Source organism: Sebastes fasciatus, chromosome 23 (genome assembly GCF_043250625.1).
Source record: "Sebastes fasciatus isolate fSebFas1 chromosome 23, fSebFas1.pri, whole genome shotgun sequence".
Lineage (NCBI taxonomy): Eukaryota > Metazoa > Chordata > Actinopteri > Perciformes > Sebastidae > Sebastes > Sebastes fasciatus.
The window spans coordinates 811,653-836,174 of NC_133817.1; the positions used below are offsets into that span (position 1 = coordinate 811,653).

The 24,522-nt window shown below is 41.8% G+C and overlaps 2 protein-coding genes across 2 annotated transcripts; both read right to left on the reverse strand.

Moving 5' to 3' along the window:
• Positions 1 to 5,070: 5,070 nt before the first annotated feature.
• On the reverse strand, positions 5,071 to 8,768 carry tmem121b (transmembrane protein 121B). The gene is made up of 3 exons (XM_074626428.1): positions 8,764 to 8,768; positions 6,348 to 6,678; positions 5,071 to 6,243 (listed from the first exon to the last, which is right to left on the reverse strand). The coding sequence occupies exons 1-3, from the start codon at positions 8,766 to 8,768 to the stop codon at positions 5,113 to 5,115; spliced, it is 1,467 nt and encodes a 488-aa protein (XP_074482529.1). The 3' UTR covers positions 5,071 to 5,112.
• On the reverse strand, positions 7,689 to 22,847 carry mkrn1 (makorin, ring finger protein, 1). The gene is made up of 8 exons (XM_074625615.1): positions 22,686 to 22,847; positions 19,895 to 20,026; positions 13,325 to 13,506; positions 12,913 to 13,136; positions 12,452 to 12,666; positions 11,309 to 11,419; positions 10,712 to 10,856; positions 7,689 to 9,453 (listed from the first exon to the last, which is right to left on the reverse strand). Exons 1-8 carry the CDS (start codon positions 22,790 to 22,792, stop codon positions 9,241 to 9,243), a joined length of 1,329 nt encoding a protein of 442 aa, XP_074481716.1. The 5' UTR covers positions 22,793 to 22,847; the 3' UTR covers positions 7,689 to 9,240.
• Positions 22,848 to 24,522: the final 1,675 nt, after the last annotated feature.

The following is a 24,522-nucleotide window of genomic DNA, read 5'->3' on the forward strand; positions in this document are numbered from 1 at the left end:
TCACGTTGTTCAGTATACTTTCCTCAGATTTATTTCAGGTTTCAATCACATAATAGTCTGTCTTACATCTAGAGCACATAGACTGGATTATACCGGTACAGATATACAGCACACCACTTTACGGTACTCTGTAAACAACAGCGATGTTCTGTGTTCCCTGTAAACAAGTTGGAAGAGAAAGAAAGCCCGATTGGTAGAAGAGTGTTCAGATTGAATCTGTGGAGCTCCTTCTGAATATCCATGAAAGCCTTTGGTAGTTTCAGTGTTCATGCAGGTTAAAGGCCCACTATACCGCAGTTTACAGTTCAATGTTAAAACAAACGGTCCTGCTTGTGATCTAACGGTGCGGTTTAAGCTTCATGTGCAAATCCAAATGAACTTAGTTAGAGAGCCTTTCCAACAGCGTATAGGTAGGTAGGACACATACTGGATGCACAGCTTCAGCACATTACTGGCACAAGGAAATAATACAAAATAGTATAAAATATAACATTTGAAATACTTTGGCAATATATATGATAAGCAATAAACAGTGCAGCGTGAGAAACGAAGCCGGGAGAAGCACTGAAGCGGTCGACGTATCGTCTATAGAGTAGCAGCAGCAGCTCTGTGATCTGTAGGAGGTCAAACATCCGCCTGGTGAACGCAACGCCAAGAAACTACACATATCTATTCATCCAACATTCTGCTGCATCTTCTGAAAGTGAAGGTTCATTCTGGAGCTTTTGAGTAATCTCATTACTGGCGTTCAACCACACCTCACACCTCACGGTCTACATCAGCAGAGAGTCTCAGGCCCTGTTCAGACCCGGTATTAAGATGCGTCCTCAGTGATCGGATCACGTGAACAGCTCTAAGTACGTCTGTTCACACCTGGTATTAGAATGCGTCTCCAGTGACCACTTGTGAGGGGGGACAGAGCTCCAGAGAGCTGGGAGGGACAGACAACAGCCTGTAGGGGGACAGAGCTCCAGAGAGCTGGGAGGACAGACAACAGCCTGTAGGGGGACAGAGCTCCAGAGAGCTGGGAGGACAGACAACAGCCTGTAGGGGGACAGAGCTCCAGAGAGCCGGGAGGACAGACAACAGCCTGTAGGGGGACAGAGCTCCAGAGAGCCGGGAGGACAGACAACAGCCTGTAGGGGGACAGAGCTCCAGAGAGCTGGGAGGACAGACAACAGCCTGTAGGGGGACAGAGCTCCAGAGAGCTGGGAGGACAGACAACAGCCTGTAGGGGGACAAAGCTCCAGAGAGCCGGGAGGACAGACAACAGCCTGTAGGGGGACAGAGCTCCAGAGAACCGGGAGGACAGAGAACAGGCGGACGGACGGGTGTCAGCTTGAAGTTGAGGATGGCTGTGAGATGTGGTTGAAAGCTCTGGGATAAGTTGACCTTGATTATTATCTTTTTCATTTCTTTAAATCAGAGGTTTTCAAAGTCTGAGACTGAGTCTCCCTTCAGACAAAGCTGGTTAGTGATTTGGTGTGTTAAAGGTGAATTAATATGTCCCTGATTTTGGTAAAATGTAGAATAATAATGGACCCAAATCTCTGAATATTTAGAACTTTATATCTTTATATATTATACTTAATATCAGCGGTTCATCCGGCAGGTCACACTTTGCATGTCTGAACCTTTTTTACCTACAAATCACAAATACTTTGCATCAATTCTGGTCATTTTCTCAGCAAAGTGCATGTTTTGGTTTATTGTGTTTCTCCTGCAGAGACCTGAAACTTACAGCTCATCCTTCACCTGGAACGTCACATGAACCTACAGACCATACATAGAGTACACTACTAAAGTATGTGCACATACTGCACTATGGGCCATGTGGTGGAGTGAAGTGCAGTCTTAAAGATGCATCACTACAGTAGTATAAGACATGATGGTCACTGTGATGTTTAGATCAGAGGTCAGCAACCTGCGTCTCTTCAGCTCCTCTCCAGAGGATCCCTGTGGATTTATAAACATGGAAATGAATAACTGTTTTTTTGTTTACATTTTACATTTGTATTTATCATTGTTGTAGGTCTATGGTACGACGGTACGACGGAGTATTAGGGCCACATTGAGGAGAAAAAAATAATCTGAGATTTAGAGAATAAAGTCACAATATTATAAAGTAGTAATTTAACTTGTTATTTTCCTTTTTTCTCGTAAAGTTATGACTTTATTCTCATAATATTACGACTTTTTTCTCGTAATATTACGCCTTTTTTCTCGTAAAGTGACGACTTTTTTCTCGTAATATTACGACTTTTTTCTCGTAATATTACGACTTTTTTCTCGTAAAGTTATGACTTTTTTCTCGTAATATTACGACTTTTTTTCTCGTAAAGTTATGACTTTATTCTTGTAATATTACGACTTTTTTCTCGTAATATTATGACCTTTTTCTCGTAATATTACGACTTTTTTCTCGTAATATTATGACTTTTTTCTCGTAATATTACGACTTTTTTCTCGTAAAGTTATGACTTTATTCTCATAATATTACGACTTTTTTCTCGTAATATTACGCCTTTTTTCTCGTAAAGTGACGACTTTTTTCTCGTAATATTACGACTTTTTTCTCGTAATATTACGACTTTTTTCTCGTAATATTACGACTTTTTTTCTCGTAAAGTTACGACTTTATTCTTGTAATATTACGACTTTTTTCTCGTAGTTATGACTTTTTTCTCGTAATATTGCGCCTTTTTTTCTCGTAAAGTTATGACTTTTTCTCGTAAAGTTACGACTTTTTTCTCGTAATATTACGCCTTTTTTCTCGTAAAGTTACGACTTTATTCTCGTAATATTCTGACTTTATTGTGTAAATCTCAGATGTGTTTTCCCTCGATGTGGCCCTAATACTCCGTAGTACATTGTCTCTTTGGCCCTCACTGCATTAGACTGATATACTATATACTTAGACTATAAACTGTGTTACAGACAGATTATTATTGTTTTTTGCCTATAATTTCTCTCTTGATAGTAAAGGTTGCTGACCCCTGGTCTAGCAGGTCAACAAGTTCCATTTCTACGTTGTATTTAAATGATGAGAAAACCTCAGCATTAATGTGAAGTTGTGATTTGTAGTAAAGGGGCTCATCAGTCCTCACAAGGCACGACCTCTGACCTGCACACACCGATCACTCACTGAGGCAAACAAAGCTGGACAGATAACGTCACTGTGATTAAATCCACCTCAGTGAACGAGGAGTTCATTCAGCTCCAAAATAATAATAATAATAATAGGCACTAAAATCAGCTCCGACTCCTCTGACCCATACTGCACAACGTCTTCACTCCACATCTTCTTCTTCATATACTGTACGTTGATCAGCCATGTCGTTTTTTTACATACAGCATCACTACAAGCTCATCACGGAGGACAGCGATCATGCCATGGCAGACTGTTACTCAAACAAAGCTGTAAATGTACTAATGCACTGAGAGGGAGTTTGTGTGTTTGTTCACACAGCAGCACCTGGATGCAGATCGTCTCCCAGTTCAACTCATCCGGATGTAAACCTGTAAACACAACCTGTTGGATTCAGCATGTGTGTGTCACTTTTCATTTTAACGGTGGAACAGTCTGATTATTTCCAAAGTCAGATGAGAAGATGAATGTTGCATCCAGCACAGACACGTTTAGTATAAAGACTGGAAGCTTGTTAGCCGAGCTCAGCGTTTAAACTGATCTGAACTGAGAGAAAAGGGCTTCCATGTATTATAACGTACTAAAGACAGTATATATATATATGTATATCTATAGTCCCAGACGTGACTCACAGGTGAGTTGAAGATGACTGCAGCTTTTTCAGAGTCTGCTGAGCAACGAATAATTACTGCAGAACCATGAATGAGTAATCTGGGTGAGTGGATAAATTAGGAGCCGGGAACCTTCAGGTGACCCAGAGAACTTTTTAAAACGTCGGATGTCAGAGTGAACAGTAGCCGGTGATCTGTTAGGACTCCTGATCTCAGTATAGTGAGAGGATTAGTAAAACAACAGAACCTCCTGTCGGCCCAGCTGTAGAAAACCTGTTAGTCATGGCACTGTTGGACCTTTATGCATGGCATTAACTAACACACGCCTCTACTCTACTCTCAGCACCGGACACAGCATTTAGAGGATTCTTCAAATTGCACTTCTACGTCCCAAAACGACACAAAGTCCGGCTGCTGTCTCGGGCTGAACACACACAGCTCAACACACGGTCCAGTGTTTGTTGTTGTAGGCTACTGCAGGTGTTTGGTTTGACTGTAGCACCTGTAGACGGGTCTGATAAGGAGGGGAGAACTGTATGTTGTTCTGTTATACTGGATAAGGCTGGTACAGACGATGCGTTCCAGACACGTCCAGAACAATTAGAAAAATCCATTCTCCTGTTATGTAAAATGTCAGAAGAGAGAGAATAGTCGTCTCTCTGATCACGCAGCAACCTGAACCCTGTAGACACAATCAAACTGCTTAAAACATGTTTATATAATCTGTAATAATAATGAATCTGTAGGTCCTTTCTTTTGCATCACCACAGTGTGGTTATTGGTTAAATACAGCTGGTCATAGCTGGATTATCAGACCTGATTCAATGCAAAGTTGTTGTGGCAATAAGCACTAAATAGTTAGGGCCCATGGTGGCTCCTGTGTGTTGGTCAGCCCAAAGTCAAAATGTAATATAGGGCTGAAACTACACTCAATAGAAGCTTGAGGCTCAGTTTACCATTTGCAGGTTAATTGGGCCTTGCAGCTACTTTAAATTAGCATTAAAACAGCTGATGATCTGGGTATAAAGCTGATGTGAGTAGTAGAAGAACTTCATAGAAATACAGATTTCTAAGAGTTGAAAACATTTAAAACAAAGCTGACAGTGTGAGACACCTCGACCTCTCACCTGTACAGGTATAACAGGAGATCTGGGTGTTTCTGTAGAACTAGTTTTTCCTTCCAGTGTTTATTGATGTTAATATAACTGTACATGACTGATCTGTTGTTACCTAAATACCGTTACTGGAGGTTTGTTGAGCTGGTCATCATTTATCCAGGATCATTAAGCACTAAGACTTTTGGATTTTCTCATTTCCAGATGTGTCTGAAACGCACTCCCTTCTCCTCCTCCTCTAGGACTGAGTGACAGCCAGGGTGTTGACGTATCCATGCGGACACATGTCGTTCTCGGAGACGCAGTGGGAGAACTGAGCCTGGTCTCTGCCTCCGTTCAGCCTCCGGACGCCTCTCACCGCCGCGCACTGCTCCACCAGCTCCAGCAGCCTACACGCCAAGAAGAAGATGTTCTTGAACATGAACACGGACACCTGCATCCTGTACACGTAGACCTGGAAGCACCTGACCACGAGCAGCGGTGCGTTGACCAGCAGGCCGGTGATGAAGCGCGCACACAGCCAGCGGCAGCGCATCTCCGACGCGCTCAGCTCGTACAGCCAGATCACCGGCACGGACAGAACCACGAAGTGCACCGAGATCACGGTGTACTTGAGGTACGGGTCCGGGATCTCGCTCCTCAGCAGCATCTCCACCAGCGTGAAGGAGTCCAGCAGGTCCATGCAGGTGCCCAGGAAGCAGCTGGTGGAGCGGTGCCGCGTCGCTCCGTTCAGGTCCTCGATGATGGAGTTGATGAGGCAGAAGAGCAGCGGTGCAGAAAGCAGCACGATGACCTTGAACCCGGTGACCCCGCACGGCACCTGCAGCTCGATCAGGTCCAGGATGGACGTCTCCAGGATGAGCACCACTTTGGGCGTGCATGCGATGACGTAGATGAGCCAGGCCAGGTATGCGTAGGTGAACTCTCCGAGGTTGCAGCCGAACATGGAGCTCTTCTGGTGGAAGCCGCACGCGCGCTCTCGCTTGCTGCGCGCGTTCTTCGCGAAGAAGATGCCCCATCCGGAGATCACCACCAGGTCCGTGGCGATCCACGAGCACCAGTACAGGTCGGTGAAGTTGATGAGGTAAAAGTCCAGCACGCCGCCCTGGAAGACGAGCAGCAGGAAGCAGAGCGACTTGTACAGCACGCTCCTCTTGGAGCGGTGAGACAGCAGCGGAGCGCTCTGCATCAACTCACCCGACGTCATGATGCTGCTGCAGGCAGAGGAGGGGACCAGAGGATGGAGGATGCTGCAGCCGCTCTCCTCCGGGATGATGCTGCAGGCGGGTACCAGAGGCTCCGGATGATGCTGCAGGCCGTGCAGACCAGAGGCTGGGTGATGCTGCTGCAGCTCTCCTCCGGGATGCTGCTGCAGCAGGCGGGTACCAGAGGCTGGATGCTGCTGCTGCTCTCCTCCGGGATGATGCTGCTGCTGCTGCTCTCCTCCGAGATGATGCTGCAGGCCGTGTAGACCAGAGGCTGGGTGATGCTGCAGCTCTCCTCCGGGATGATGCTGCTGCTGCTGCTCTCCTCCGAGATGATGCTGCAGGCCGTGTAGACCAGAGGCTGGGTGATGCTGCAGCTCTCCTCCGGGATGATGCTGCTGCTGCTGCTCTCCTCCGAGATGATGCTGCAGGCCGTGTAGACCAGAGGCTGGGTGATGCTGCAGCTCTCCTCCGGGATGCTGCTGCAGCAGGCGGGTACCAGAGGCTGGATGCTGCTGCTGCTCTCCTCCGGGATGATGCTGCAGCAGGCCGGGTAGACCAGAGGCTGGATGCTGCTGCTGCTCTCCTCCGGGATGCTGCTGCAGCAGGCCGGGTAGACCAGAGGCTGGATGCTGCTGCTGCTCTCCTCCGGGATGATGCTGCTGCTGCTGCTTTGCGTGTCCCGCCTCCTGCTGAGTTGCCCGGCTGGAGGAGAGGAGGAGGAGACGGGGGAGTCTGCTGGGCAGTAGGTCGCTGAGGATCGGAGATAGTCTGCCTTCAGATTGTCGCTCCCACTTTCATGGATGATTGTATTTGTGCGGTCGCCTCCCTTCCTCCTCCCTCCCTTTCTCTCCTCTTCCTCTCCTTCCTGATGCTTTTAAAGGGAAAGAGACGCGCAAAGACAGACATGGAGTCTGATGGACCGGACTACAGCTGATTATAACACTTATTACAGGTTCAAGCCTGTTATCATTATTATTATTATTGTTGTTATTATCATTTTTGTTTTTGTTATTGTTATTATTATTATCGATCTTCAGAAATGTTTGTAAATCCCCTTGCGATAGTTCATTGTAGACATTTTCACCAATTTCTTGAAGTTGTGTCCAGATGCAGGTTAATTAAAATAAATATTAAATTTAATAAAATTGAATATTACATATAAAATAATAAATAAAAATCAATATTGAATATTTAAAAAGAAATTAAATTAAATAAAATAAATATATACATTTTTAAATTAAATTAAATATTAAATTAAATTTTACATAAAAAAATAATGAATAAAAATGAACATTAAATATTTTACAATAAATGTGAACATAAAAAAGAAATGATGAAATAATAAAATTTAATTAAAATAACTGAAGTGAATATGCAATGCGGGATAAGAAATGTAAAAAATAAGTTTATTTTGCTTGCAAATTAAATTTTTACGTACGAAAAAAATGTAGTTTATCAGACTAGTCTTGATCTATCTGATGAAAAAGCTGCCTTCATGTTTTTTCAGTAGATCCAGCAGGAGAGTTGTATTAGTGTATCTCTAACTGTAGTTCTGTACCAGCTGGGTTTATCAGAGCCTCAAACAGACAAGACAACAGACAGCACAGAGATTGATAATAAACTTTAATTTCAAGTTAAGATGGATGGCTGTGGAACATAGAAAACACACATTTCAGTATAAACATATGCATTCCGATGGAGTTTAACAGGTTGAGACCGGCTGTATCAGCAGTTCTGTATCTGTGGATGAGCGACAGAGAGCAGTGAACAAACACTTCACATCACACTGGTGTTGTTGTGGCGTGGTGGGAAATTAAAAAGTCTCTCAGCTCTGTTAAAGTTAAAGTCTGCTGCAGAGGTTCAAGTGTTGACTCTTTTTTTTTTTTTTTAGCCTGGTTCTGAGGAAGGACTTGCCCTTTCTAATGGTACCACAGGTGTTCCTGGATGCTGAGATTCAGGTCAGGATGGTGGAGAGGAGAGGAGGGAAAGATTTGACAGTTGGATCACAGAAAAAAAACTAAAAAACAAAAGTATATCTGGAAAACCTCACGTAACATTTCACTTTAATTGCACAATAAATTCATTCAAAAGGCAGAACGTTTCCCAGACTACTTCAACAGGTGCGTGTTTATGAGAGGAAGGTAGGGGGGGTCACTTAGCAGGTCTACCTCGAGCCCGGATCCAGGACCAATCACACAATATGAGGGTCGGTGTCTTTGTGACCCGGACGCTTGAGTCAATAAGCAGCTTATAAAGTGTAACTCAGCGACTGCTCAGCGCTGACGCTGACGGCTGAAAGATACGTGAAGGGGAGTACCATTTTGTTCAGTAGTATAGCTGTAGTAGAGCTTCCAGCCAGCAGCGGCAGCACTGAGCAGCTCCTCTGTGGGCGATAATTAGTGTAGATTGATAATCAAATATTAAGAGCTGCTCAGCGACTGAAACGTCGGAGTAACGAAGACGGTTATTCAGGATCGGGGCTCGAGGTCGCCTCGCTTTAAAGAGTTTCACTGTTTGATTTGATTTGTCTCGTTTGAACTCTGAGTAAAAGGGGCGACACAGTAAATACTTCTCAGTACAACATGATTAATGTATTAAACATCAGCACAATATATTGGATATCAGCAGCTTTAATAAAGAAAAAAAAAAAAAGAGTTCAAAAAGCGTCTGTAAAATCTCACAACATGCCCGTAACGTCACGGTTACAGTAAATGGTGCCGAGTAAGTTCGAGTGCATCCTCAGAGTCTCAGAAGTTAACACCTGGGTAGATGATTAAACAAGTCAAACCCACAACCCACAAAATAAACTTGACAATGTTTATTAGCAATATTTTGAAGAAAAAGTTTTGTTAAATCTTATATCGAGTTCTTTTTGTCGTTTTTCCTTTTTAACATGAACCGCACGAAGATAGACCCACGAGGATAGATGTCTAGAAAATGTTTAGCACGAGCGCACGGACTTGTTGGATTCTTTATTTTTTTGTTTTTGTTTTTTTTAATCTTTTATAAGTTCATTTATTAATGGCCTGCTTAAAGGCACTGCCACAATACAGGGGGGGTGGGAGGGAAAAGCTACTGTCCATTACTCGCACAAGACAGTCCATTCTAGTGTCTAGTATACATGGGGGGGTGGGGAGGGAGGTTGGTGGGGGGGGCTGCTATAGGTAGATCTCATAGAAATCGTCCAGCTCCTCGTGAAACAAGTCCCATTCATCCTCTGAATCCGTCACCTCGTCGTCGGTTCCCGCGGCGAGCAGCATGAGGAGCATCTCGCTCAGCTCAAACGTCACCATCTCCTCGTCCTCGTTGTCGAAAGAGTCGGTGCTTTCCCGCTCGTCGAAGATGTCCCACAGCGGTGTTCGCCTCGAGTTCTGGGAGGGAAAAAGAGTTTTGTTTTGATATGTGTTCTGGGAACGATAACAGTCCGGGCTCACAGCGAGCGCCGAGCCAACGCCGATCTGTTATCTGATCTGGGAGAGTGGAGAATCAGGGCTGAAGTAGTGTAGTGTGAACTAGGCATTAGAAAGACAAACCTCTGTGTGTCTCATAAAGATTTGTTTTACTAACTCATCATTTTGATCATCTCGTAGTCTAGATTTAAAGGTGCAGTGTGCAGGATCTGGCGCTATCTAGCAGACGAATGTCTTTGAGATTACCAGGGCCACAAAAGCAAGCACTTTGTCCACAGCCCCGGCAAGCAAGGTCCAGGCGGGAGGCGCTGTAAAGCTCGCGGCAGTTCCAAACCGGAAATGAGCCCGGCGGGGGCCGTTACCGGCCTCACACCGTCCAGGACTGAGCCTCGATCAGAAGGTCTCAGGCCCCCGAGGGACACCGGGTCTTCCGTACACCACATTTCCCCACTCCGCCTGTCGGACGGCGATTCGGCGCTGGGCCCTTCCCTCTTCGCTCGCTGCTACTGAAGGAATCCTGACAGGTTGCACCTTCCCCGCTAGTGACTTGCTGAAGTTCAAACCGAGCATCAGAATGGGGAAGAAAGGGGATTTAAGTGACTTTGAACGTGGCATGGTTGTTGGTGCCAGACGGGCTGGTCTGAGTATTAAACTGCTGATCTACTGGGATTTTCACGCACAACCATCTCTAGGGTTTACAGAGAATGGTCCCAACAAGAGAACAGATCCAGTGAGCGGGGGTTGTGTGGACGGAAATGCCTTGTTGATGTCAGAGGTCAGAGGAGAATGGGCAGAGTGGTTGGAGATGATAGAAAGGCAACAGTAACTCAAATAACCACTCGTTACAACCAAGGTATGCAGAATACCATCTCTGAACGCACAACACGTCCAACCTTGAAGCAGAAGAAGACCACCCGGTACTAGCAAGGTGTACCTAATAAAGTGGATACCACCCGGTACTAGCAAGGTGTACCTAATAAAGTGGCCAGTGAGTGTATATTATCATCAGGTGTATTATCACCAACACGGAGACTCTACATGCTGCACACAGAAGCCTTTAGTAGTACTTACTGCAGGGTTACCGTTTTCATTTATCTGGTAACTCTGCATGTTTCTACTTTCCACATGATCCAGCAGAGGGTGCTGCAGTGGAGGTGTTGTATCTTAGTAGCACTGATGTGTTGTTAGGAGTACTTGCTGGTGAAATGACAGGACTTACCCGATTCCTGCTGTTGGATCCGGTCTGTCTTCGCTGAGGTTGAGCTTCCTCCAGCCGTCCGTCAGGAAAGGCGTGCTTGTAGAAGCAATTTGAGCCAAAAGGACACGTTCCGCGGCCCTCGTCGAAGTATCGACACGGTTTAGTCCTGCAGGGAAGAAAATCACAGGTTCAGATCGTCTCAGAGACACAAAGTCACAAAGTCACACCGGAAGCATCAAACACTGACTGATCTTTGGCTGATGGACATTTTCTCAGTAAAATGAACACCACATTTTCTGTTGTGTGTTTTTCTGAGTTAAATTCTGCACCGGAGCATCCGCCCACCATCGCCACCCACTCCAGCAGATTCTCCATCCCACTCCCGTGATGACTCTCATCACATCCACCCGCAACAAGCTCTCTATTCAAAATCTGTCCGCTCCGTCCTGGAGAGAAAATAACGGACGTTTAACAGCTGATTCTTCACTGACAAGAAGAGTGAGCTTCAGTAAGAGTGAACGCTAAACCTTGTGGATCATGTCCCCGTTTCTCTGGCTTCAGTGCAGCAGTGAGACAGAGTTAAGTTTGTTTGGTTTAGTGAGGACAGGATCTGCGTACCCCATGCCATCCTTGTATTTCTGGATGAGTTTCTGCTTGTCGTCCTTATCCTCCACCCAGTACTCGCTGGGGATGACAAAGTTGGATGTGATTCGACACTCTGGGCAAGACCTGCGAAGAAACAAAAATAAAGTAGTGAAGAGAGTCCAGAACATTTTAGTAGTCGGGTAACAAGTACTGGTAAAGATAATAAAAGAACACAACCTGAGAACCAAACTCTGTCTATTTCCTATTAACTGCTTTCTTAATCAATGTGAGGGGAAACGTTTGGGCTCAAATTTAAGGGTCAATAAAATGTTCATCTTTTGAGATGATGTTCAGAATTTATTTCAAAACCAGCGGTTGTCTATCGACTTTTTTAATTTGCTAAAAAAAAAAAAAAAAACTGCTTGAAAATGGCACGTTAAAAAGAAAAATCTGAGAGTATTTTAATAAGAAGACACCATGAAGAGAGAAAACTAACCGTGTAACTTCAGTGTCTCACTCAGTGTGGGAACTTTCTGTATTTAGATATTCACAAAAGCTGTTTTTCTCTTAAAGTCTTTAGTTAACCGATCAATACAATGTGTGCATACATTCTATGTAGACAGTTTTTTTTTCCTACAGCTACAAACAAACATTCATTCATTCATAGGTTTACAAACGCTACTATACTACCACAGGCCTGGAGATTAGTTCTGGGCATCCTTTCACAGAACAAACATCTTATTGATCCTTCCCACTGAGCAAAGACACGTCCAAAAGACGTCCAAAAGTTTTTTGCGACGTCTTTTTTTAAACGTCTTTTTATAAACGTCTTTTTAACTTTCAACTATTGTTGGAACGTCCTGCACAGACTGGCTTCAGAAACAGGAATAAAATGTCCTTCATGGTTTTCATTATAAAGCCTGTCTATTGCTAAATTTGAAAACTGAAATATGATCAGCTCAATACATCCGATGTAACGAGGTTCACTTTATAAACGAACCACTGCAGACGTCAGTGTTGAAATGATGAGTCCATTTGTGGATCTTGATCAGCTTATTGACAGAAGATTAATCCATTTTGATAGTTTTTGATGTTCTACAGACTACAGATTTAAAATCATTTATCATTTAGCCTCAGAGTGATGAAACCCTACGTTACCATGTAGAAATGACTCACTTGATGATTTTGCTCTCAAACTGCTTGGCACTCCTCCACTTGCGAATGCACTTTAGACAGTAGCAGTGGCTGCAGTTGGAGAGGATGCCGAAACGGCGCTCGCTCGGGTTGGCCTTCTCAAACACCACCTCCATACACACGCCGCACATCATGTCTTTGCTGCGTTGGATGGCGAATGAAATCTCCATGTCCTTCTCGTGAGCCTCGATGCACGCCTAGGAGAGGGAAGAGTTAACAAACACACCACAACCTTTCTCTCTGTTTGACCAGAGGTTCCATTCAACGGTACTCTTCATGCAGCATCTACCACGCTGTTCTCTACATGTTAACTTCCTGAGTAGCGCTGCTTCAGAAGGAGCAGCCCTGTCATTCATTTTAAATGAGGCCGCTGCACCGAGGCGGCTCTGGTTCTGGCTTACGTTTTGCTCCAATGCAACACAATGTCTTCCAACAACCGTTACCTTCGTGTGATCGGAGCGCTGGCCGTTGTCGGTGGGGTGGAGCACCTGGAGGCCGCACATGTCGCACACGTCGCCGTGGAGATAGGCACAGTTGATCCCGTAGCGACACTCTCCGACGGCCGCGTACGGACAGAGCTGCTTCCTCAGCTCTTTGTTGTCCTGCGACGCCTCGCCGTCAAACTCCTCGATGAGAGGGACGGAGCTCTCCCCCTTCACCGGCTCAGCTGTACGTAGAGGTAGATATAGGTTCACGGTTATTTTGTGGCACGTTAACGAGAAAACTTTTCACGCTTACGAATTCTTTCCCCTGCACGTGAGGAGAATCTGATCTGAAGACACTTCCCATCATAAAACTGTGAATTCAGGGTTGGGTTCAGTCTCAGACGTGATCTAATCGATGCCGGTCACTCACCCCGTCCACAGTACGGCTGTCCTGGAACAAACTCGGCAGCGTTGACCCAGTCTTGCGCCCCTGAACCAGGCATTGGCCCACTGGATTCTGGGTCTGACGAGCCGGCCAGCGAGGCGGAGGGCAGCGGCAGCGTCTGGGGGGTCGGCGCCTCCTCGTTTTTTGCAGGTTTACAGTGTTCAAACCTGAGAAAGCACACGGGACCAGGACTGTAAGACTAGTAGTAAGCCCACTGAACATCTACAAGGCTGCATGAAGCTAACTTCTACCATCAATAAAAGATTCATAAGAGCAAATAACTCATTAAAGTCCAAAGTAAGTCATTACCACACAAGTGTACGATCATCAGACCTTCATGTTGATCAAGGACAGTGACCATATTTAGTGCTTTACAATGGGATCTCCCTCTCAAAGCCATAAAGCTGTCAGAGCTACCACAGAGCCACACTGTCACTAACTGCACTCCCTGCATAAATATCTAGCTCATTTTTCGAAAAAACAAAAAGCAATTTCAGAGAGAAGGATCTCCAATATATATTGGAGGATATATCAGGAGGTCAAACTGACTGACAGGTTAAACAGATAAAGATAGAAGGTACAGATCAGTGTTAAAGTGAACCATCATCACCTGGCGATCGAGACACAAGACAATGAAATAAGGAACAACACTGTTCCTGTAAAGCCGGTAGTTCTTTAGTCACTGTTACAATTATTACAAAGCAAAATCTGCTTGTGTATATATATATATATATTCAGTATACCTTCAGTAGAAAGCGTATACAGGTTTCACAAACGTAACGTTATATCTCCTTCCAACATCTCCAGGTAACGAGTATCACTAATACACAACGTTTAACCATCACTAGCTCCAAATCCAAAATCCAAAATCTGAAATGATTGCATGAGTAGTAGCCTACGAGTTGCATAATAGCTGTCGGACTCTGGTCGAAGCTGGCCGATGCCGACTGCTGCTACGCTAGGATTGGCCAGTTTGTGTTCAAGGGGCGGGACATAGCGAAGGGTCAATTTACCACGGCATCATGATAATTCATGATGAATGACAATATTCATTGTGGAGATGCAGCAAGTCTAACGGTACGTGTCCACATGGGCGTTTTTCATCGCGAGGGGACGCGACGCTTCCCAGCATTGGACGCTTGGTGTGCTGTCCCTAGAAACAAGGCACTCGGCTCCTGATTGGACGAACGCTTTCCTGCCGTTGGCTGCTGCTCCCAGCTTTCAAACCGGAACCAGTCTGGAGGCTCGTTTGGAAACTTTCTTCTCTTATTTCACGTAAATAGTTCACTGAAATGTGTTTCTGAAAACATTTGAGGCGAGAAATAATCCATGTTGATGAATCTGTCTTTATTTTAGATCAACAACGTTTATTTTAAAAGATCCTCGGGAGTTTTGAGAGGCGGCGAGTCACGTCGGACGCCCGTGATTTGCATAAAGTAGACGAGCCCTCAACTTTATGCAAATGAGGAGCGGGCGTCGTGACGCCTAGTCTCGCGAATCGCGACGCCACGCTACCAGAATGCATTGCATGGGGGGCGTGGAAAGCACGGAGGCTGTGGACACGTACCATGACATGTGTTCTCTCACACTCTATTACAATAATGCTCCGTTGCATGAGCAAACCGTGGTCTGATACGAACCAGTGGAGTGGTTTTAGTCGGTTAGCGAGGTTACTGTGAAGATCCCACGACAGACTTTCACTGATTTATCACTGCCGACTGAGGAAAAGCACCCAGCTCCGCTATATTTACAAATTCCTTTGACATAATTAGTGCGTAACCTGTTGACATTGCAGCAACATGAACGGTGACAAACGTTGCTTCTTGAGTTTAACGGCTGACGAATGGATGATTAAAACTCAAACCTGTCTGTTCCAGTCTTCAGCCTCTCTGATCTGTTCCGTGTTTCAGTAAAAACTGATTCAAACCGTCAGTCGTCAGGATAAAACTATTCAAAACAGCAGCTGCACCTGTGTGATGTTTGTGCTGTTGAGACTACAGTTTACAGACACAGAGGACAAAGACAACTCCAAGATACTGAGCATGACCTTCAGTATGTTCAGTTTGATAAAGACCTGGGACACTATGTCTCCAACTGTTCGTGCTTCTGCTTGAAGATAATATCTTGGTTCTCCTTCCTCTTCTGTAAATAATAAGCATGTAAAAGGAATGTAAAGTGGCATTTCCTCTGTTTCTAGTTGTAGGTTACTCTCCGTAGTCTTTAGCTGTGCAGGCGATTCCAGACCTGAAAAACCTGAACGACAACCTGAGAGAAGGATAAAGTGTCCTTCAATGGCCACGGTCAAGACATTGATGTTTCGTCATGTTGTAGAGACAAGAACACAACACAGAAAATGTTTAATCCACCTATCTAACCGGCTGTTGTTCACCACGTTGAGGATACAACATTACCAGAATAAAATGTCGAAGTAACACTCAGAGGATGATACTGATAAAATCCTCTACCACAGTCCTATGTACAGTATGTATGTTATGTCTCAATATTGATATATATAATGATAAAGTACAATCACGGATATTCGTCAGAAGAATTTGCACAGAAATTTATAAACTGGGAACAAAATATTTGAACTGACCTCAATGTCAGCGGACTTCCACCTGCGTAAATAAATATATGTTTGAACAATGAAATCCTTATAATAATACATAATAATTAGCCATGTGCTTCTGTGTGGTGCACAGAGAGAGTGCATTTTATTTTATGGAATAATGGCCGTTTGTTTTCGGGGTAATGGACTGTCGGACAAATGGGCTTTTGTTGGTCTATTGGTGTATTGGAACATCAACGGGTCGTCCCCTTCTCAACACCCAATAATGCACAACAAACACTACTATTACTACTACGACCTCAACAACCAAACAAAGGACAATATATGGCTCGAGATGGCCCAGCAGCTGGGATACCATGAAGATGGTAATATGCACTTGCTACGGTTGTGTCTGGAAGGTAACCCGCAAATTGTGAAAACTGGCAAAAACTCTCACAGGACTCGAGGAAACGAGGAAGTACAAAAACAGCGGAGGATCCGCGTGGATACGACTTGAACCCTCACATATTAAATCCATAGTGGTAAACACTACATGCACATCGCAGGAAAAGCCACGGTTAAAACTGCATGCTAACTCTGTCACGGACAGAAAACGTTATCATATTGGGGTAACGTGCGGTCAGGCCAGCCGCCACTCGCATCACTGTGATGTCAAACCGGCCGACGCTACGACTGTAGAGCACCCAGATACTGACATTAATGTTCTCTGCATTGAAACGGCCCCGATGGAGCTGACCATGGATGGATAAAGAGAACGGAGCTGACGGGAGAGCTAGAGACCACCTTGGAGAAGTTACAGGAAGTAGACACATGGGACTACGTCTGCTTTTCAAAATAAGGTGTTAACAAAGGGAACAGTAAATCAACCCAACTCTACAAGGTACATAATCAAATTCATGCAAATATTAGATCCAATTCTGCTCTTTGACAACATTGTCCACAACGGTCGGAAACACTCGGGAGATATTAAAAGGGAAGTCTACCGGAGGTTACCAGAGTTTCAGTACAGACACCAAAACAATACCTTTTTCTATACTTTACTTTGAGATATGTAAACATGCTTTCCTTTTAGTTCCCATGTTACTGAAGTGTCACACTGTATGATAACACATTGTCTGCTGAGCATGTGTGAGCATCTTGTTTGCGTATGAGAGTGAAAACTAGACGTGTGCAAATGTCAAAATTATTATTGGTCGCATCCTGAAACACAGATTCACTGAGCACAGACAGACGCTAACAAATCTGTTCTTTCATCTCTCCTCTTTCTATATTAGCCAAGATCAGCCTGACCGTCGCTTTCCACAGTTAAAATGACAAACGTCACACATTACATCATCAATTGAGTTAATTCTGTGAGTAACATGACAACAGGCCAATATGAGGGGGCAGTGAATGCTTTGCTGACAAGCCATTACATACCGCGACGACTATCAAGTCAAATGACAAGCTGCCATGTTGCATGTGAGCACACAGCAGATACGTGCCAGCGTTAACAGGAGGTTGAGGATGGGGGGGGGTTGGGAGGGGTCCAGTAGGGTTCTGGATGGTCCAAGATCTCTGTTGCACAGAAGCCTTCTCCATCTGATCCTCTAGCTAAAAGCAGTTCATCTATCAATTTTGAAATATTACCTCTGTGATCTGTACAAAAAGTAAAAGTGAGGTGCTCTTCCATTTCCATCACACAGGGTAGATATATGTTTATGTTTTATGACCTCTTTACTTTATCACACAGGAGAATTAAAGAGTGCTTAAATGCAACTGATGAAGTGACTCAAAATCACAATTATATCATGATAAATGGCGCTAATAGATCCTCATGGAACTGTCTGTCAGAGTAGAAAACAAGTCAACTCCATAGCTACAATACAGCATGACTAACAGGCCATGACAGCCTGTGCACACACAGTCATACAAAAGGAACACCTGGCCAATCTCTCCTCCAGCCTCCTCCATCCATGATGCTGAGCTCCACCAGAACACACAGTTAACCAGTCTGTTCCCAGAGAGAGCCACTGGGAGGAGGAGGAGGAGGAGGAGGGCCGCTGGAGCTCTGCATAAATAAATGAGATGAGAGAGGAGGGCGCTGCAGCAGAATGAACCTGAGGAACCCAGCAACAGCACAGGAGGGAGGAGGGAAACAGAGAGTGTTATGCAATTGCCATGCAGGCTGCAGTGCACTTTGTCTGGCCCTGGGGGCTGCAGGAGAGAGAGAGACACAGACACAGAGTGAGAGAGCGAGACAGAGCCTATCACAATAGACAAGAGCCCAGGGAATTCAACCATAATAAACCCCCACAGTGAGAGCCTTTCTCTGGACTCTTAACACGGGGTGCACGGCCCCACCGATATAATGAGGACACCCTCCTCGCTGCAGCTCCATCACAAGGATGGAGGAATGTGACTTATCAACACAACAACAGACAGCAGCAGCTCAGTGCTGCATATACACAACCAAAGGCTTCCTATAGGCAGACTATTCAAGTAAAAATGATCAAGTATGTGGGTAACTAGTGCGCCCCTGCTGCTGGGCTGGTCGTCCGAGTGCCTCTGTAACTATGGGGATGCTCCTGAAGCCAGACACGGAGCAGACACTGTCTGAACAAGCTGGCTGCTGCCGTCTGGGTACATTCAAGCTTGGCAATAGACTGGGAGCCTAATCCGCTCCTCAAAGGACCATAACCACTGCATGTTTGAGCCCATTTACTACAAATAAATACAGCTCACCATGTCTTTTCAGGAAGGAACTGGTTGACATCGATGTCAGTCCCGTATGAAAATCAGCTTGCATATATGGGAAAGTTAAGAAACTAAATGTGGACCATTTTTAACTATTAATGAAATGCTGTCCGATGAAAACATGAAGCTCTTTGATGATTACAAATTTCAATGTTTTGCTTATTATATATGGATTTTAAAAAATGTTTTTGAATGCGGAAATAAATGTGATAGTGGGGAAATCCCGTGGCTAATATCCAAATTGCATTTAAATAATCCGCAGCCAACTTCATGTGTGTGACATATTTTTATTTATTTCAATGTACAAGTTTAATGTCTTTACAACTTAATTTTTCATAACAAAATACAACATGCTGTGAAAATGGTCAGCGATAAGTAATGTAGAGCTGAAACGATCAATTAGCAAATCAATAATAATAATAATAATAATAATTAATAGGCACTTGTTTTGATAATTAGTTAGATGGATAAGCCATCTCTTTACGCAAAAAATCACTGGTTCCAATCTCTCAAATGTTGAGTTTTGGACTGTGAAAATAAGGCAAATATTCACTATTTTCTGACATTTTATAAACAAAACAATTAATGATGACAAATATTTGCAGATTAATCGATAACAAAAATTAGTTGCAGCCCGGCGGTACGGTCCTTTAAGATATAAAACACTTCCTTTCATAATATTCAGATGCAGACCAGACTTATGTATATCTAAAAAAACACAACAATAAATTTGCCCAAAAGAATATTCCTAAATATATCCAGCTGACTGCCCGTGTATGAGCTAGGATTGTTGTCCTTTTCATCTCAACAAAGACCTATGATGTATGTTGAACATACTCTAGCTCCACAAACACTCAAGACAAAACTCAAAATTTTATAATGCACAATTTCGTCCTGCAGAGCGACGCTGCAACGCCACAGAGGAGCGAGTCTATAGTTCCTCCTTGAACTGGATCTGCCACAGCCGACACAGAGCAGCAACAACAACATGTTGACATGATAAAGCAGCAGTCTCAGGTGTCCGATTCCCTCTTTGAGGAGCAGCACACTCAGAAGCTCTGCCAGCTAAGTTGCTGTGCTGTCATTTGGCTTTAGAGAGCGAGGCCAGTTATAGAAAGGAAGTTGTGATGCAGCTCAACTGACCACTGGGAACACTTGTTTTGGGGGGCTGTGGCAGATGAGTGCTAACATGAACCACCAAGCCTTTTTAATTGCATCCACATTTGTTGTATTTGTAGTTTGTTTTTTACCTGCACCGGTCCCCAAACACACAGTTTCCCTTCTGGAAGAACTTGCAAATCATGGCTGCAGGTTGGCTGTTGGTCAGATCGTGAGAATATCGACAGTTCTCTCCTTCTTTGCAAAGACCGTGCATGAAATATCTGAAAATACAAAAATAAGAAGTTAGTTAATAGACAGTTCCAGTAAGGTCGCATATGAAAGTGAAAGACGACATTGACACACAGTTGGTTGTTAAAATGTTAACAGAAATAGTCTATTAATTAAAACTTTATTGCAGGCTCAAGGTCCAGATTAAAAAAACAACAACAATACATTACATATAATACATTACAATACAAGACGATTAAATACAAATTAATGATTAAAAGATATTAAAAATACTATTATTATGTGTTATGTTAGTGTATGATGAGTAGTGTGAATTTGTATTAAATGTGTATTTATGTATTAAATGTGTATGTTTGTATTAAATGTGTATTCATGTATTAAATGTGTATTTATGTATTAAATGTGTATTTTTGTATTAAATGTGTATTTTTGTATTAAATGTGTATTTATGTATTAAATGTGTGTTTTTGTTTTAAATGTGTGTTTTTGTATTAAATATGTGTTTTTGTATTAAATGTGTATATTTGTATTAAATGTGTATATTTGTATTAAATGTGTGTTTGTATTAAATGTGTATTTATGTATTAAATGTGTATTTTTGTATTAAATGTGTATTTTTGTATTAAATGTGTGTGTTTGTATTAAATGTGTGTTTTTGTATTAAATGTGTATTTTTGTATTAAATGTGTGTTTTTGTATTAAATGTGTGTGTTTGTATTAAATGTGTATATTTATATTAAATGTGTGTTTTTGTATTAAATGTGTGTGTTTGTATTAAATGTGTATATTTGTATTAAATGTGTGTTTTTGTATTATATGTGTTTTTTTGTATGAAATGTATATTTTTGTATTAAATGTGTATTTTTTGTATTAAATGTATTAAATGTGTGTTTTTGTATTAAATGTGTTTTTTTGTATTAAATGTGTGTGTTTGTATTAAATGTGTGTTTTTGTATTAAATGTGTATGTTTGTATTAAATGTGTATTCATGTATTAAATGTGTATTTATGTATTAAATGTGTATTTTTGTATTAAATGTGTATTTTTGTATTAAATGTGTGTTTTTGTATTAAATGTGTGTTTTTGTATTAAATGTGTGTGTTTGTATTAAATGTGTATATTTATATTAAATGTGTGTTTGTATTAAATGTGTATTTATGTATTAAATGTGTATTTTTGTATTAAATGTGTATTTTTGTATTAAATGTGTGTTTGTATTAAATGTGTATATTTGTATTAAATGTGTATATTTGTATTAAATGTGTGTTTGTATTAAATGTGTATTTATGTATTAAATGTGTATTTTTGTATTAAATGTGTATTTTTGTATTAAATGTGTGTGTTTGTATTAAATGTGTGTTTTTGTATTAAATGTGTATTTTTGTATTAAATGTGTGTTTTTGTATTAAATGTGTGTGTTTGTATTAAATGTGTATATTTATATTAAATGTGTGTTTTTGTATTAAATGTGTGTGTTTGTATTAAATGTGTATATTTGTATTAAATGTGTGTTTTTGTATTATATGTGTTTTTTTGTATGAAATGTATATTTTTGTATTAAATGTGTATTTTTTGTATTAAATGTATTAAATGTGTGTTTTTGTATTAAATGTGTTTTTTTGTATTAAATGTGTGTGTTTGTATTAAATGTGTGTTTTTGTATTAAATGTGTGTTTTTGTATTAAATGTGTGTGTTTGTATTAAATGTGTATATTTATATTAAATGTGTGTTTTTGTATTAAATGTGTATATTTGTATTAAATGTGTGTTTTTGTATTAAATGTGTTTTTTTGTATGAAATGTATATTTTTGTATTAAATGTGTATTTTTTGTATTAAATGTATTAAATGTGTGTTTTTGTATTAAATGTGTTTTTTTGTATTAAATGTGTGTGTTTGTATTAAATGTGTGTTTTTGTATTAAATGTGTGTTTTTGTATTAAATGTGTGTGTTTGTATTAAATGTGTATATTTATATTAAATGTGTGTTTTTGTATTAAATGTGTGTTTTTGTATTAAATGTGTGTGTTTGTATTAAATGTGTGTGTTTGTATTAAATGTGTATATTTGTATTAAATGTGTGTTTTTGTATTAAATGTGTGTGTTTGTATTAAATGTGTATATTTGTATTAAATGTGTGTTTTTGTATTAAATGTGTTTTTTTGTATGAAATGTATATTTTTGTATTAAATGTGTATTTTTTTGTATTAAATGTATTAAATGTGTATTTTTATATTGTCACCATGTTAACTGTGTGGACCCTGCAGGAAGAAGAGCTGCTGCTATGCAAAAGCTAACAAACCAACCAACCAACCACAACAGTCTGCAGCCTGCTGAGACCACAACAACAACAACAACAGAGAACATCATATGTAACTTGTGTTGATTTAAACTGGCTTGTTTAGTTGTCAGTTAGTCATGTCATGTTGTATAAGAGTTGTTATCAGTGTGACATTAATGCTCGTCCAGTGTAACATGTGTCTAACCCCCAGCAGCAGCAGCAGCAGCAGCAGCAGCCTGCAGTCAGTCTGCTCTGAGAACACAACAACACAGCTGTTAGCATGCTAGCTGCTAGCTGCTAGTCGTCTCTGTAGTGTCTCCTGTCTCCGTCTCGTCTCGTCGTTGTTTCGGTGTGAACCGTCAGAGGACATGTGTCTCTAGTGTAGTGTACCTGTCCCCGGTGTTGTCCTACCTGCAGGAGACGTGTTTTGTCCAGCCTGCTGTCCCTGGTGTCCCTGGTTGTCCCTCCGTGGAGCTCTGACCCGCTGCTGCTGCTGCTGCCTCTGCTGCCTCCGCCATCGCTGTTTATGTTGACTAGCTCTCAGCCGGATGTTCCGGACAGCTCCGCTACCGCTCGGCTTCTTCCGTATTATGGACGGAAGAAGCCGGAGATTACCGAACACCTCCTCGGGTCGGGTGGTGCTTGTCCACTAAGGGGCACCAACTGACATATATTATATGTATACAATAAATATAATATATATATATATACATATATATATATAATATTTATTGTATTTTGTATTTGTATTGTGCAATATCATTTTCCACTTGTGCAATTTTGTTAATAGTCTTTTTATTGTCAATATAGTATATACTGCTCCTATTTTTATACTTCCTTCTATTTAAATGGTTCATATTTTGTTCAACTTTGTTAAGCCCTTTTTTTACTGTGTTAGTTGATGCATCTTGTTTTTTGCACTATCCCCTTTGCTGCTGTACACTGCACATCTCCCCACTGCGGGACTAATAAAGGAATATCTTATCTTATTTATTGTAATTATTATTAATTAAATAAAATAATAAAATATATGAATAAAAATAATAAAAAATGTAATCAAAATCTCAAAGGATTTGTCAACATTGTCAACGAGAGGTTATAATATATCTGAATTATAATAAAAGCGCTGTGCAGTTTTTAGAAGTGGTAGTTTTGTGCAGAAATGTGAAACATTTCCAAGAAATGTGCAAAGATTTACCAGTATGAAGTATGCATATGAGACAGGTGCTTAAATGGAGCGTTTCAGAGAGAGACAGAGACAGACAGACAGGATGAGAAAAATAATGTGCATGTAAACATGTTGTAGTAGAAACCCCAAAAATATATGTATGATCCTGGAAATGGGCACGATATGTCTCCTTTAATATCTTCCGGATGTTAATAGAGCTCTATGGTTCAGTTATTTTCTGTGGATCTGTTCTTCTTTCACCCTAAAAAGGTCCCTGAAGAACTATTTCTTCCTAAAAGTTCCTCCAAATATGTTCTTGGGAGAGCATGTTCGCCTCCTGTGTAGCTTTAATTCTTTCACTTCTACAAGTGCATTGCTCCACAACAATCCCAAAATGCTAACTGTAATAAGACGTCATATTCGGTGAGCTAGAGAATAACAGCTCATTCATCAGTCACTGCTCTGTTCCTTTGTTCCTGATTGGCAGAGAGAACTACTTTCTTCTTGTCCATATATATATACTGTACTACCAGACACCTCTCTGTCAGGGAAGTCCCTGTGAACTTCTTTTATCAGTCAGTTCCCCTTCCCTTTTCACTTCCTCCTTTATTCAGTTTTGCGGTCAGTTGTATTGTATTGTTCTTTCCCACCCAAGAATATCTGGGTCATTTTGCTGAGGTGCAATCTAAAAGCAAATAGAGGAGGCACAATGCCAGGTTAGAGTGACTCTAGATTTAGTATATGAGTATATGAGTATATTAGTATTGGGCTGCACCCTGCAGTTGTTAGCGTGGGTTTTCTCCGGGTTCTCCGGTTTCCTCCCACAGTCCAAAGACAGGTTAGGTTCATTGTTGACTCTAATTGCCCGTAGAGGTGTGAATGTCAGCTAGAATCGGCTCCAAGTTCTTTGGAGTTTTTTTTCCAAGTTCAAAGGAACATAAACAAATGTAAGGTGGTGGAAATCCAGAATTTAAGAGGTCAAGTTTCCAATAGGCTATTGATTATTGGTCCAATTCAAAGACAACCCACAAGACAACCCTATATCACAAATTATTATTGCATTTTTTTATTCTATTTTTT

Bases quoted from the DNA above. Each gene is read 5' to 3' on its own strand.
- tmem121b (XM_074626428.1), bottom strand. The intron at 6,244-6,347 runs GTCTACACGGCC...CGCCTGCTGCAG, and splicing joins GCAGCATCACCCAGCCTCTG to CAGCATCCCGGAGGAGAGCT.
- mkrn1 (XM_074625615.1), bottom strand. From the start codon at position 22,792: ATGGCGGAGGCAGCAGAGGCAGCAGCAGCAGCAGCGGGTCAGAGCTCC. The intron at 13,137-13,324 runs GTGAGTGACCGG...CTCTACGTACAG, and splicing joins ACAGCCGTACTGTGGACGGG to CTGAGCCGGTGAAGGGGGAG. The intron at 9,454-10,711 runs GTAAGTCCTGTC...TTTCCCTCCCAG, and splicing joins GATCCAACAGCAGGAATCGG to AACTCGAGGCGAACACCGCT.